The 12,843-nt window shown below is 42.6% G+C and overlaps 1 protein-coding gene across 2 annotated transcripts in view; it reads right to left on the bottom strand.

The window, feature by feature from the left end:
- Positions 1-4,184: 4,184 nt before the first annotated feature.
- The window catches only part of RAI2 (retinoic acid induced 2), a 42,464-nt gene continuing 33,805 nt past the window's right edge, over positions 4,185-12,843 (bottom strand). For both annotated transcript variants that reach the window (XM_069972502.1, XM_069972503.1), the window contains exon 2: positions 4,185-6,405. In XM_069972502.1, coding sequence (XP_069828603.1) covers positions 4,625-6,304 — 1,680 coding nt within the window. In that variant the 5' untranslated portion in view covers positions 6,305-6,405 and the 3' untranslated portion in view covers positions 4,185-4,624. The remainder of the gene's footprint in view (positions 6,406-12,843) is intronic.

The following is a 12,843-nucleotide window of genomic DNA, read 5'->3' on the forward strand; positions in this document are numbered from 1 at the left end:
CACAAAGGCTATGCTCACACGCTGTTGAAATTTAGTGGATAGCCGTCATTTTATGACACATAATGGCCGTTATATCATAACAACGTCCGATGTTTTTAAATAACGTCAATTATTTGCCACGGAAATCCGCTAAATTTCAACAGTGTGTCAACATAGCCTTTCTATGTTTTCAATCCACTCCTGGTTTTGGTTGCAATATGACTAAAATACTGAGCAAAATACTGTGTGTGAACATAGCATTACAATGTAACAAAAGACTTGATGCCTCCCTCTCAGTCAGCTCTGATGAGTATTAATGCAGAAGGTCTGATGGCTAGCTAATATGTAAGACATTATAAAGGAACGCATCCACACTCTTGCTGTGATGTTCCCATATAGCAGTTTTACATAAAACGAACAAAAGTCAGTGGGTAGAAAGATCCAAGCAGATGCCATATGCCTGCACATATTTGTTGTGGAGCCATCTGGGAAAATTAAAAGCTACAAATAAATGTATATTTAAATGTACAGAAGGATTAAATAATGCCTATACAACATAACTTTGCCTTTTCCACCTTGTGTTACAAAGGATGAGAATAGAGATGAGTGAACCGGGTTCGGGTTCGAGTCCATCTGAACCCGAACTTTCTGCATTTGATTAGCTGGGGCTGCTGAAGTTGGATAAAGCTCTAAGGTTGTCTGGAAAACATGGATACAGCCAATGACTATATCCATGATTTCCACATAGCCTTAGGGCTTTATCCAACTTCAGCAGCCACCGCTAATCAAATGCCGAAAGTTCGGGTTCGGATGGACTCGAACATGCTCAAGGTTCGCTCATCTCTAGATGAGAAGGCAATAAATGTCTGATTTTAGTCCATCTTTTTTATTAGGAAACCTCCATTTATTTATTTTTTTGCGCCAAGTCGGGTTTGTTAAAGCATGTCTCCAGTCTGACTACTGGAGGCGGATTCCTCCATAAGACAGCCCCCCTCTATGACATACATACACCCTAATAGAGCATGTAGACATGGGCTGTCTTGATGAGAAACTTTGTTAGATATCTAGGTAGCCATTAGGGGCCATGGCTGTGTTAGGTTTACATACAGAAAGATCACTGAACACTTTGGGGAGGGGGGGGGGGGATTTATGAAGACCGGCGTACAAGTATGTTTCCCCAGCGCCCTTTTTCCCATGCGTAAATCATGAGAAATGAGGCGCGGGAGGAGGCAACGCCTCCTCCCTGCCTTGTCCCGCCCCCCAAGCTCCCCCATCGGGCAAGCATAGCATATGGCAGGTGTAAGCCAGGGAGAACGGGCGAATCTGCACTTTCTCCCTGACATTTGCCTCGGGCGGACCATTCATAAATGTCCCCCTTTTTGTCCTGACAATTCTATACAGTCTTAAAGGAGTTGTCCGACCATTAACACTTATCTTCTATCCACAGAATAGTGGATAGGTTTATGATTGGGCAAAGAAGGGGGAGATTTGGGAGATTTAGACACCTGGGCCCCGACCCCTCCCAGCAGTCAGATATCCACACCACCATATCCATATTGCCTTATACTCATTCTCTTGTCCCTGTGGATAAGGATACATGTTGGGACAACCCCCTTAATATAGAAAAACATCCGAAATGACAAGTCTGAAGGGCAATGTTTTTTTGTTTTTAACTGAACGTCCCCTTTAACACATAGTGCTTTTGTGCTACACATTGTAAGTATCTGTATTCAAATGCCTTCTGACCAAAACTTTCATGTGCTCACTTTATTTCAGTGTTCTGCCAATTTCTTATAATTTCATCTGTTCTTATATTAACTAAACAGAAAATTCTAAGGTTAAAAGGGTTGTTCAAAGAAAAATTGTTTGTATACTTACCTGCCCTCCTCCACCTGCTCTGCGCCACTGTCAGCGTTTTGAAAACATCTGGTGACGTGCTACTTCCACAGGAAATCGCAGCTCAGCATAGTCTATGCTGGCCGGCCATTTCCTATGGGAATGGGATGTCATTGGATGTTGTGAAAACACTGACACAGAGCAGGTGGCCTGGGAACTGGAGGTAGAGCAGGACAGGTAAGTATTCATTACTGACATGTCCCCCAGGAGCATGGCTTAGTGTCAATTCTTTCCGGACAACCCCTTTAAGGCAGATCAAATGTAGCCGGCTAGAGGTTAGGTTGCTTGATAATGTCCTTATTGAAACTGAAGTAGTGGATATTATTACACCCCTGAGATGCCTCCCTTCTTCAAGTTTCACCTGATTGCAGGAAATTAAGTCATGAGGCATTGTAGAATGGGGACTATGAAGGATTATAGAGAGAGTGCGTATAACTCAAGACAAGTAATCAGTGTGGCTGTTTAGTGGGCACGTTTAGTCATGCTGGTTGGATCATACACAGGTGTACACATAGCATTCATCTAGTGTAGGAGGATGTCAATTAATGTTCTATTAGTGAATACTGGATAATAATACTGTACTCAAAAGGTATGAAATAACTTTTATGTCTATGATGAGACTTATCTGCTCCTACCACTCAAGTACACAAAATTGTGCCATTTCATTAACTAGCAGTATGGACCTGTGGCTGTTATATGCTACCCTAACATAGGCAGAGTATTCAGCTTACAGAATAAGCATATACACTTTCCATGCCTTTCTCATAGTGCCAAATCAAATAGAAAGTATTGTAATGTTATTGAATTTATATGAATAAGAATTGATCATCTCAGCATGTAAAACATCTCATCTTATCTCAACACTATGCTATTCAGGTGGCGCTCTGTTTTAACCTCATTTGATTTGGATGTACTTATCTTTGTTTAATAAATTGTTTACCTATTTTATGATTATTTTTTTTTTTAGGATAATGTGTATTATGTAAGAGCCAACTGCTTCTATTCTATCTAAGAATTTTCTGATAAATCTCAGTTTGGTCTATTTTGAGTATCTTTTTCATCATCCATAACTGCATTGATCATAAGAATGCTTTATACTAAGTATGAATCATAAGCACCCAGCACAATGGTTGGTGTTCTTTTTAAAGCAAATGTACCACTAAGCACAACGCTTTTGTTTTTTTTACATGAACAGACCTGCGCCGGGAAGCCGATGCCACGGTCCTTTTTTTTGAACCGATGCCCGGTTCCAGCGCATGGCACTGGTCTATTACTGAGCACCAGCCGGGCATGAACTGCTAGCCAGCACGGACTAATCATCTATGACAGCTATTTAACCATTTAAGTGGCACTGTCAAACTGACCGTGACATTTAAATAGTATTAAATACCTGCATTGGTTGTCTAGTAGCCAAATCGGCTCCCCGCTGCAACATTATGGGGATCCAATCTGATGTCAGTACAGTCCTAGGCTGACATCTGGATTGCTTCAGCCTGTCTGAGGCAATCGAGCCATGAGCAAATTACAAATAAGTGTAAAAAAAAATGTTTTAGGGTAATTCACATGTACAGCATTGCAGCAGACTTTACACTGTTTTGCTGTGATACTCTTTACTGTTAATGGCCTATGGATCTGCATTCTTGCGGTGGATTTTCATTCCGCTGTGAGAATGCACCAATTGCCATTTAACTAATTGGCTGCCGGGCTTTAAACAAGATAATGCTTTACCTGCCCGTGCTCCCACCTGCTTCTCCGGCTCAGCCAATCAGAGGCTGCGGTGGGCTGCCAATTAGTTAAGTGGCAATGGGTACATTCTCACAGCGGAATGAAAATCCACAGTGTGAATGCAGAGCCATAGGCCATTAACAGTGCAGAGTATCGCTGCAAGACTTGAAGCTGGAAATACACTGTGATTTACAGTGGGTGTAAATATATCCATAATATATAAAAATTCCTAAAATAAAAGTTATGTGAATGAATACTTCTTGCACCAGTTTTTATATTGATATTAAAGTTCCATTTCACAAAAACATCCTATTTTTCTAGTAGGAGATCTCTCATCACTTTTATAAATGTAGCTGCTTGCCTTCTGAACCCCATCCATGCATGTATCTTCAATGCAGTGCCCAAAACTACAACCAATATTGAAGATGTAGAATTGCAAGTTTGACAAGTATCCATATGTATTTTTTCATCTGTACCTATCTATATCATTGGGTGTAGAAATCATTAACACAATACCTTGCATTGGAGAGTACGTGATCCTTTTGTGTACGTTGGGGAGCATAAGACAGGCACAATACAGCAAGTCTCGAACACATACGGACATTTATTTTAAATATGCAATGTAGCTATTAATATTAAATACAGCATATAAGCAAATCTTGGCAGTAAAAACAGCTCTGGCCAACCCATCAGTCTAGTAAAAGCTGCATAAAATGTGCAATCTGCTCAAAAATAAGATGTTGTGTGGCCCATTACAAGTTACAAAAACAGATATTGTAGCTATTTACCTTTAGTCTTCCACAACCCTCCCCTCCCCCCTTCCCCAAGTAATAAATTACAAAGTTTTTTCTTTAATGTAAAGGCGTTCACTTGCAGTCCGCAAACGTATTCCACTCTTACCTTTACAAAATTAATAAAAAAAAGACAGGTGTCGTTGTATCCGTAATGTCAACAAGATGACGTAAGAATCTCCGATCTTTGTATTATTAAGCTGTTACTTGTAGCAGGACTGCCCTGTTGTGCACTATTTTCTAGGGAAAAATGCTGCCAGTCTCTGCTTTTTGATAGGAAGGATGTGAATCTCTTGGGAATTCACTTTCTTTAGCTTCATGCCTCTGTTTTTTACCGGCTTTCGTAAGGCGTCAGCATTCTCCCTCCCATCGGCCTGACTCTTCGCGTCGTAGCCCTGCATCACAGAGTCTGGTGGCATATCCCTCTTAAAGGAAAAATTTTTTGTCGACACGCCGGAAAGTCCTTTTATTTTGCCACAAAATATGGCAGGAACGGCATCTTTCACAGAAACAATGACTTTTGCCGTTTGGGAACTACTCACCAGCTCGATGTTGTTGGACATTTTTGGCTCATAACTAGCTCTGCCGCTTGGCTCAGAAACCCACTTTTGTTGGCGTAAAACTTCAGAAGTGTTGGTGCAGATGACTCGATTGTCTGGTTTCTGTGTCCCCTCATTGAGGACTGTGGATGGGTTAAATGCTGTAGCAGGGAAGCTCTTACCTGTAGAAGGACCTCCAGGGTCACCCTGAGACATACTTGGAACAGATGTGCCAACTTGAGTACTGGTGCTTGCGCATCTCTTGTACACGGGCACTGACAGATCTAAAACACCATCTTCCTGGAGGACTTCCGTACTGGATTCATCGTTATTAACCAGTGGCTCTGTTTTCATGGAAAGATCAAGTGCTTCATTTTCGTTATTTATTTTAATGACTGAGTGTCGATGGAACTGAGGAAATTCGGGTTTTGCTGTGTATTCAAAAGGTTTAACCTCTTCTTTCTCAAGGGTGGTTTGGGTGCCTTTGCAATTCATAAGAATTTCTACTGTCGGTTTAGATAAGTCCACGCTACCTTTACAGTCCTTTTCCGTCTCTGGCACTGGTATTGGGATTGGAATTGGTATAGGCAGTGGCACTGGTAGAGGAACAATGACAGGATATGGTACAAGGAGTGTGGCTGGTGGGACTAAAGGAGATAAAGGGGAGCTAAAGGCTTGAGGAGGGATTGAGTTTATATTGGCAGATGCATAATCTGGAGATGAATGACAAGGAGAGGATGTACCTAAATTTGGTGGTGGAAACAAATCGTGTAGCACAGCGGAAAATCCTGGTGTTTGGAAAACTGGTGGAAGTACAGTTTCCTGTACAGGACTGGAAGCCTTCTGGTCTAGTATTTGTGGCTGACCAACAGTGGCAGTAGTAGCTCCTGGGAAAAGGTGGTTTTGGATGGCAGAACCAGGGCATGGAGATGTTTGAGGCAACACCAATGGTGAGTTCAAGTGCTGAAAAACATGCTGCTCCAAAAGCACAGGCAGTGGTACAGGACCTTGGGTTGTTATAACATAGGGGGTGCTACTACTGTTTGTATTCACTTGAGGTGGTGTGCTTCCTGCAACCTGCCAATGTATTGGCAGGACAACAGGGCTCTCTCCCAAGCAAATGGGTTGAAGGACAGTTGCAGCCACCTTCAGTGCCACTCCACTTTGGGAATCAGATGAGGGGCTAAGGACAGGGGTAGCTGGCACAGTCACAAGAGGGGAAAGTGCTTTTTTCATCAGACCTGAGGGATTGATATTCCAGGCTTCTGCAGTTATAAGTTGCGCAACCCCATTCTCCAGCTTGTTTGGAAGAGTGGAGGGGCTGCTATTCAAGTCCATTTGCAGGTCTGGTGTTTCTTTATACAGTTCTTCCATTTTCCCACTGGTTTTGGGTTACTTGTTACTAGTGTTTATGTGACATTGTAGAATCTTCTGTCCATCCAGCTATGCAGGTGACCCATGAATCATCTTAATGGCTTTGGAAGCAAGCAGAATAAAAAAAATTAAATCTAGGTATTGTGGGTTTTATAGCAATAAACAATACTTTTTAAGTATATATACACCAGTATAAGTATAAATCACAACAAACTTGCCACTGATGTCCACATGTATATTAGCGCAACCACCTAACTTACAGTAACATTATATACACACACATCAGTGCCTTAGAGCAACTATTACAGATCTGCTCTATGAGGACACCCCATATAGCATGCAAGCATTTACCCTAAGTAATGACAAGGCATGTGTTGGTGTTTTGGGGTGTATTCACAAGTGGCCTTTTTGCTAAGTTTTGGCTACTTGTCTGCAGATGTCAGAGATTACTTTGTACAGTACATAAAACAACGGAATATGATGATATGGAGAAAACTGGTGTAATTTTGACTCCGATAGAAACCTGCTCTAAGACACTGTCCCCGTTCTTAATGTGACAAAAGAACATTCCAACAGAACATTTACAGATTCTAAGATGCACCTAAAGTGTCTGAAGCTACAAAAGGTAGCTAACTTTTCTTGGTAGGCCCTCCTTATAATTTTTTTCCTGCCAATGACAATGTCTTCTTATATTATATACTAACCATCCTATTTATGGTTTTAGGTGAGATTTTTCTCTACAATACCATGTTGACACAATGGAGTATTTCATGTGGATTTCACACTAACTCATTGTTTTCAATGGAAATCTACAATGCTAGAGATCAGCAAATCACTGATCTCAACAAAGCGAAGTGCTTTGTTTGATCATCGCTCAAGCCTGCCGGCTTTCAGCACTGCTCCGCTCCCTGCCTCTCCACCCTGAGTGCCGGGGAAAAGATGGATCTAATCCTGGGAAACTGGGAGAAGTTTCCCAGGCTTGGATCCAGCTTTCCTGGCATCCTGGGAGGAGTGTCAGGGAGCGAAGCAGCGCTGAAAGCGGAGGGGGCTTCATGGGCTGAGCACTGAACAAACAAAGCGATTCGCTCTTCTCTATACAATGCAGCTTTTTTTCTGCATATCTGAAATGTGTGTTTCAGTAAAAATATAAACAGTGATGTGCTACTTCTTGATGAGTAGAGATGAGCGAACCTCAAGCACATTCGGGTTAGTCTGAACCCCAACTCTTTGATAACAGGTGGCGGAAGTTGTTGGTTGATGCCCTGGAAAACATGGATATAGCCTATGGCTGTATACATGTTTTCCAGACAGCCTTAGGGCCCTATTACACCAACAGATTTCCGACCAATTAATCTATGTAAAACAAAAGCCTGAGGTAGCCCCTTAAGTCGCAACCGAGTGGGACTTATCAGGGTGGTGTGGTGCTCTCCCCATCGGGAGGCACCCCATGGCAACAGGCTAGGGATATCTGGCTATTCCCGTGTTTTGAGACTCACAACCGAGGCTCCACAGACTCTTGTTTTGCATATTAAAAGTTTTGGGGGCATCAGTGGAGACTCTTGATTGAGTACTTCATTGGAATTTTTTTACTGATCTGTTTGAGTTCAGTGATTACTGTGTTTTGTTGGTCAACCAATTTATCTGACAGATTTTTCTTAAGCCAAAGCCATGAATGGATTTGAAAACAGAAAAGATCTCAGTCTTTCCTTTATGACCTGTTCTCTGTTTATAGTCTGTTCCTGACTTTGGCTTTAAAAATCTGTCAGATAAATTGGTCAGGTATCACTAAGTGGAATAGGGCCCTTGGGGCTGCATCCAACTTCTTCAGCCACCATTGATTTATTTACCGGTAATCTAGCTATCAAGTATCTTACAATGTTGTCTTCAAAATTCTAGTGAAAGCAACCAATACTTTTTCCCATCAGTTATCCGTATATACACGTTCCTACTGCACATACCCCGTGTATATACATTCCTGACTTCAGGGGCTTACTGATGTGTGCGGGACCACTGCAGTGAGAGCGCTCCCACACACATCAGTACACACATCTATAGCGATCGCAGCATTTAAGGTACTCGGTGATGGACAGAACAAGTGATGGGAACCCCCGCAGCCATGCTCCAAGGGTCCTGATAGCATGTACCGTCGGACGGAGGTAAGCCTCTTACCTTCGTCCTGTCGGTTCGGTGATCTGTGCATACAGTCTACTCTGCTCTAGAGGCAGGCTTAACAATAACACCGACGTTGTCCCAGAGAAGCGATCCCCGTGTCTTCACCCGGCCAGGGTCTGCGCAGTAATGGCGCTGATCCCGGCTCAGCATTCGGTTGCTTCCGGCTGCAGCAGCCAAAAGAAATAGAGTGCCTATCTCATCGATCTATGCTTATTGAGTACCTATCTCATCGATCAGTGTGCTTATACTAGAAGTCCCCCAGGGGGGCTTCTAGTAGCTTTTACTAGAAGTCCCCCAGGCGGGCTTCTAGTATAAGTGTAAAAGTAAAAAAAAAAAAGTGTCATTTTTAATAAAAAGCCCCCTCCCCTAATAAAAGTGTGAATCACCCCCCTTTTCTCATGTTATAAATAAAAAAATAAAAAAAGTTTGGTATCGCCGTGCACGTAATCGCCCGAACTATTAATTAATCACATTCCTGATCTCGCATGGTAAACGGCGTGAGCGGCCAAAAAATTCCAAAGTGAAAAATTGCACATTTTGGGTTGCATCAAATCCAGAAAAATTGTAATGAAAAGTCGTATATGCGCAATCAAGGTACCGATAGAAAGAACACATCATGGCGCAAAAAATGACACCTCACACAGCCCCATAAACCAAAGGATAAAAGCGTTATAAGCCTGGGAATGGAGCGGTTTTAAGGAACGTATATTCGGTAACAATGGTTTGAACTTTTTATAAGCCATCAGATAATATAAAAGTTATACATGTTACATATCGTTGTAATCGTAACAACTTGAAGAACATATGTAACAAGTAAGTTTTACCCCAGGGCGAATGGCGTAAAAAAAATACCCTCCAAATAAAAGAAATGATTTTTTTTTTTCTATTTCACCACACATTGAATTTTTTTCTGGTTTCACAGTGTTCTTTATGAAAAAAAATTCAGCCTGTCATTGCAAGTACAATTAATGAAGCAAAAAATAAGGGCTCATGTGGGTCTCAAGGTGAGAAAAATCCAAGTGCTATGGCCTTTTAAGCACAAGGAGGAAAAAACGAAAACGCAAAAATTGAAATTGGCCCGGTCCTCTAAGGGTTAAAATATAACATTATTGTTCCCGCACGGTGAACCGCATAAATGAAAAAAAAGAAAAAAACAGAACACACCAGTCCTGCTTATTCTATAAAATTATATATCAGAAATTTTTCTGTTACACTAATATGATATTAATAAAAACTAGAGATCATGGTGCAAACAATGACAATATTCGGAGGAACATTGGAACCTAAAGAAGGTGGCAGAGGCCTTACCAGTACACTATTTAGGAATGTAACATTGTTCATTTCTGGACTCATTTCAGCTCCTTGTACCCGTGCAGGGGCTGTGACTCTGTATGAATTGGTGGCCACATACAAAGGTAAGACAGTGCAGTGACAAAGCTCTAGTAAGATAGCACTGCACCCAGCAGCCCGTGCAGGACCTTATTATAGCCATGGAGGAGAAGGATGGAGCGGGCATAATAAACCTGACACATCACAAATTAGCTGTGTAGTTACCACCAAGTCATGCGTGTGATGTGATGCTGACAGACTCTTTCCTTGTAACAAGAACACATGAAAACCTTAAACTTGACCTTTTCAGTGTGCGTTTTCTAAAACTGATGACTGTGATGACCTTCAGTAAATGCTAATCCAGCTTCTCTGCTAATCCACACATCCCATCAATCCCGCAGAGCGAGTCACAGCTACAGACAGTGTCATTTATGTGTACGGCTATCATTACCAGGATCCCTGTCAGTCTAGAGAATTATATACAGTCATTCCACAATATGTATTTACAGGAAATAAGGATGGGTGATTTCACACAGTGTAGCTAATCAAATTGTCAGGTAGGGACCTTGACAAAGACTTGTTTGGGGCCACACATGTCTGTGCATGGACAGTATCCTGCAGACCGGACCTCAGGGCTCCCAGCATCAGCATTCATGATGATGCCGGAGCACCGAAACTGATGTGTCAGTACAGAAGTGTGAATATTTAAACCGTTATGGAGCTCCTGACATCATAATTAATGTTGATTCCGGGAGCTCCAAGGTCCAGTCCACAGAATACGGTCTGTGCACGGACAGCATTTTGCGGATGTGTGAAGGGACCCTTAGGCCTGTGAGCTTCTGCTTGTGGGCTGAGTAATTTGCCTTTTTATGTATGCAAATGATGGGGAGTGGGTTGTTGGTCATGATCTACTGGTATATCGCAGCCAGGTGATGAGTTGATAACCAGGAGTCTGTCAGATACGGGGCGCACTGCATGCCCCAAAGTGTACAGAAAACATGGACACAGCGAATGGAAGAGAAGCTCTGCTCATTCTGTTATAGGAAGCACTATGATGGCAATAAGGATCCAACGCCTGTATAAAACCACCTAGATGGCAATACCATCATAGAATACAGTATCAGATTGAACAGCTGGGATAGACATTATGGCTGATAGCAAGAGGCACCCACTACACATGGGGCAGGCCCCAGCACACATCAGGTTTACATCTATGCCTAATGGTGCAAAGGGGTTAATAGAAGCATTATTATGGGAGTATTAATAGGAGCAAAATAATGGCTCTATTAATGGTAATAAAAGTTTTTAGAAGACAAAATAAGAAACAACAATATTTTTACTATCTAATATGCAATTCCCCCCCCCAACCAAGCGCAGCAAGCTGTAGATGCATGAAATAACGCTACATGTAATAAACATTTCACTAAAATGACATGTTCACTATTTTAATGTCCTTGCAAGCTAGATTATATATTATTTACTCTTTAACATTATGTAGGTTATGTTCCCCTCATAACATCAAATTTATAGAATTATTCCCGATGATTTAAAGGGGTAGTGCGGCGTTTAAGATTTATTCACTAAATAACACACATTACAAAGTTATACAACTTTGTAATGTGTATTATTTAAGTGAATGCCCCCCTTCCCCATGTTCCCCCCACCCCAGAAGTGTGGTGTAATATACTGTGGGGATGAGTTCAAATGGCAATATAAAAGTCTTTCTCAATATGCAGTTTAGCCAAACAGCAGTCCTTTTATTTTCAGCATAGAAGGTGCAGCAAACTAAAACACTAATGGCTTGACTTCAGCAAAACAGAATATAAAGTCCAAGTGGACGTCACAAACTCACAAGTCCTTTTCAGTTGCGGGTTCACCCGCTAGGATGTGGAAAGGTGGGATGGCACAGCTTCCAGACACCCACCAGCTTCCCAGCTGACACACTCCAGCACTGCAAGTCCCACAAACTCCAGAGTTGGGACCACACCCTCAGCTCTGCGGAGCTACTTGGATTCTATCCAGCCACAGAAAACCCGGCCTGGAATACGTGGGAGCAGTCATCCCACCCAGCTCTAAGACTGCTCCAGTGAAAGGCCGGCCCGGATCAACTGTGCAAACAGCCATACTATTCAACAAAAAGTGTCAGTAACCTAGGGTTACTGACAAAAGCTACCAGCTCACTTCACCGAGGCCAGGCACCTCGGTGACACGTATCGGTCATCTACTATGACCCCTTGTACCTTCTCACATACCCCCCCCCTCTGTTCAAAGCCAGGGGCTTGGGCACCTTTAGCCACCAGACTATGCACCCTTGACAATGCATCTGCATTTCCCTGCATTTTTCCTGGTCTGTGTTCTACTGAAAAGGAGAACTCTTGCAGGGTAAGGAACCAGCGGGTAACCCTGGCATTATTTCCTTTTTTATCTCTCATCCACTTAAGTGGGGCATGGTCCGACACTAGCCTGAATCTCCTTCCCAGTAAGTAGTATCTAAGGGAGTCTAGTGCCCATTTTATAGCTAAACACTCTTTTTCGATGATGGCATAATTTCTCTCTGCTGGGGTCAGTTTTCTGCTAAGGTAAATTACTGGGTGCTCCTCCTCGTTCACTAGCTGGGACATCACTGCACCTAGACCGACATCCGATGCATCAGCCTGGACCACAAACTCATGGAAGAAATCCGGAGCCACCAACACTGGCTGTCTACACAGAGACTGTTTTAGTTCCTGAAAGGCCCTCTCTGCCTCTGGGGACCACTTCACCATGGCCGACTTTGTGCCCTTTGTAAGGTCAGTCAGGGGAACTGCTATCTCCGCAAACTTGGGGACAAACCGCCTGTAGTATCCCACAATACCCAGAAATGCCCTGACCTGTTTCTTCGTGAGTGGGCGGGGCCAATTCTGAATAGCTTCCACTTTATTCAATTGCGGCTTAATTTCTCCTCTGCCAACTATGTACCCCAAGTACCTGGTTTCCTCCATCCCTAGGGCACATTTATTTGGGTTTATAGTAAAACCAGCCTTCCTTAAGGCGTCTAA

The sequence above is a fragment of the Dendropsophus ebraccatus genome, chromosome 5, assembly GCF_027789765.1.
Source record: "Dendropsophus ebraccatus isolate aDenEbr1 chromosome 5, aDenEbr1.pat, whole genome shotgun sequence".
Classification (NCBI taxonomy): domain Eukaryota; kingdom Metazoa; phylum Chordata; class Amphibia; order Anura; family Hylidae; genus Dendropsophus; species Dendropsophus ebraccatus.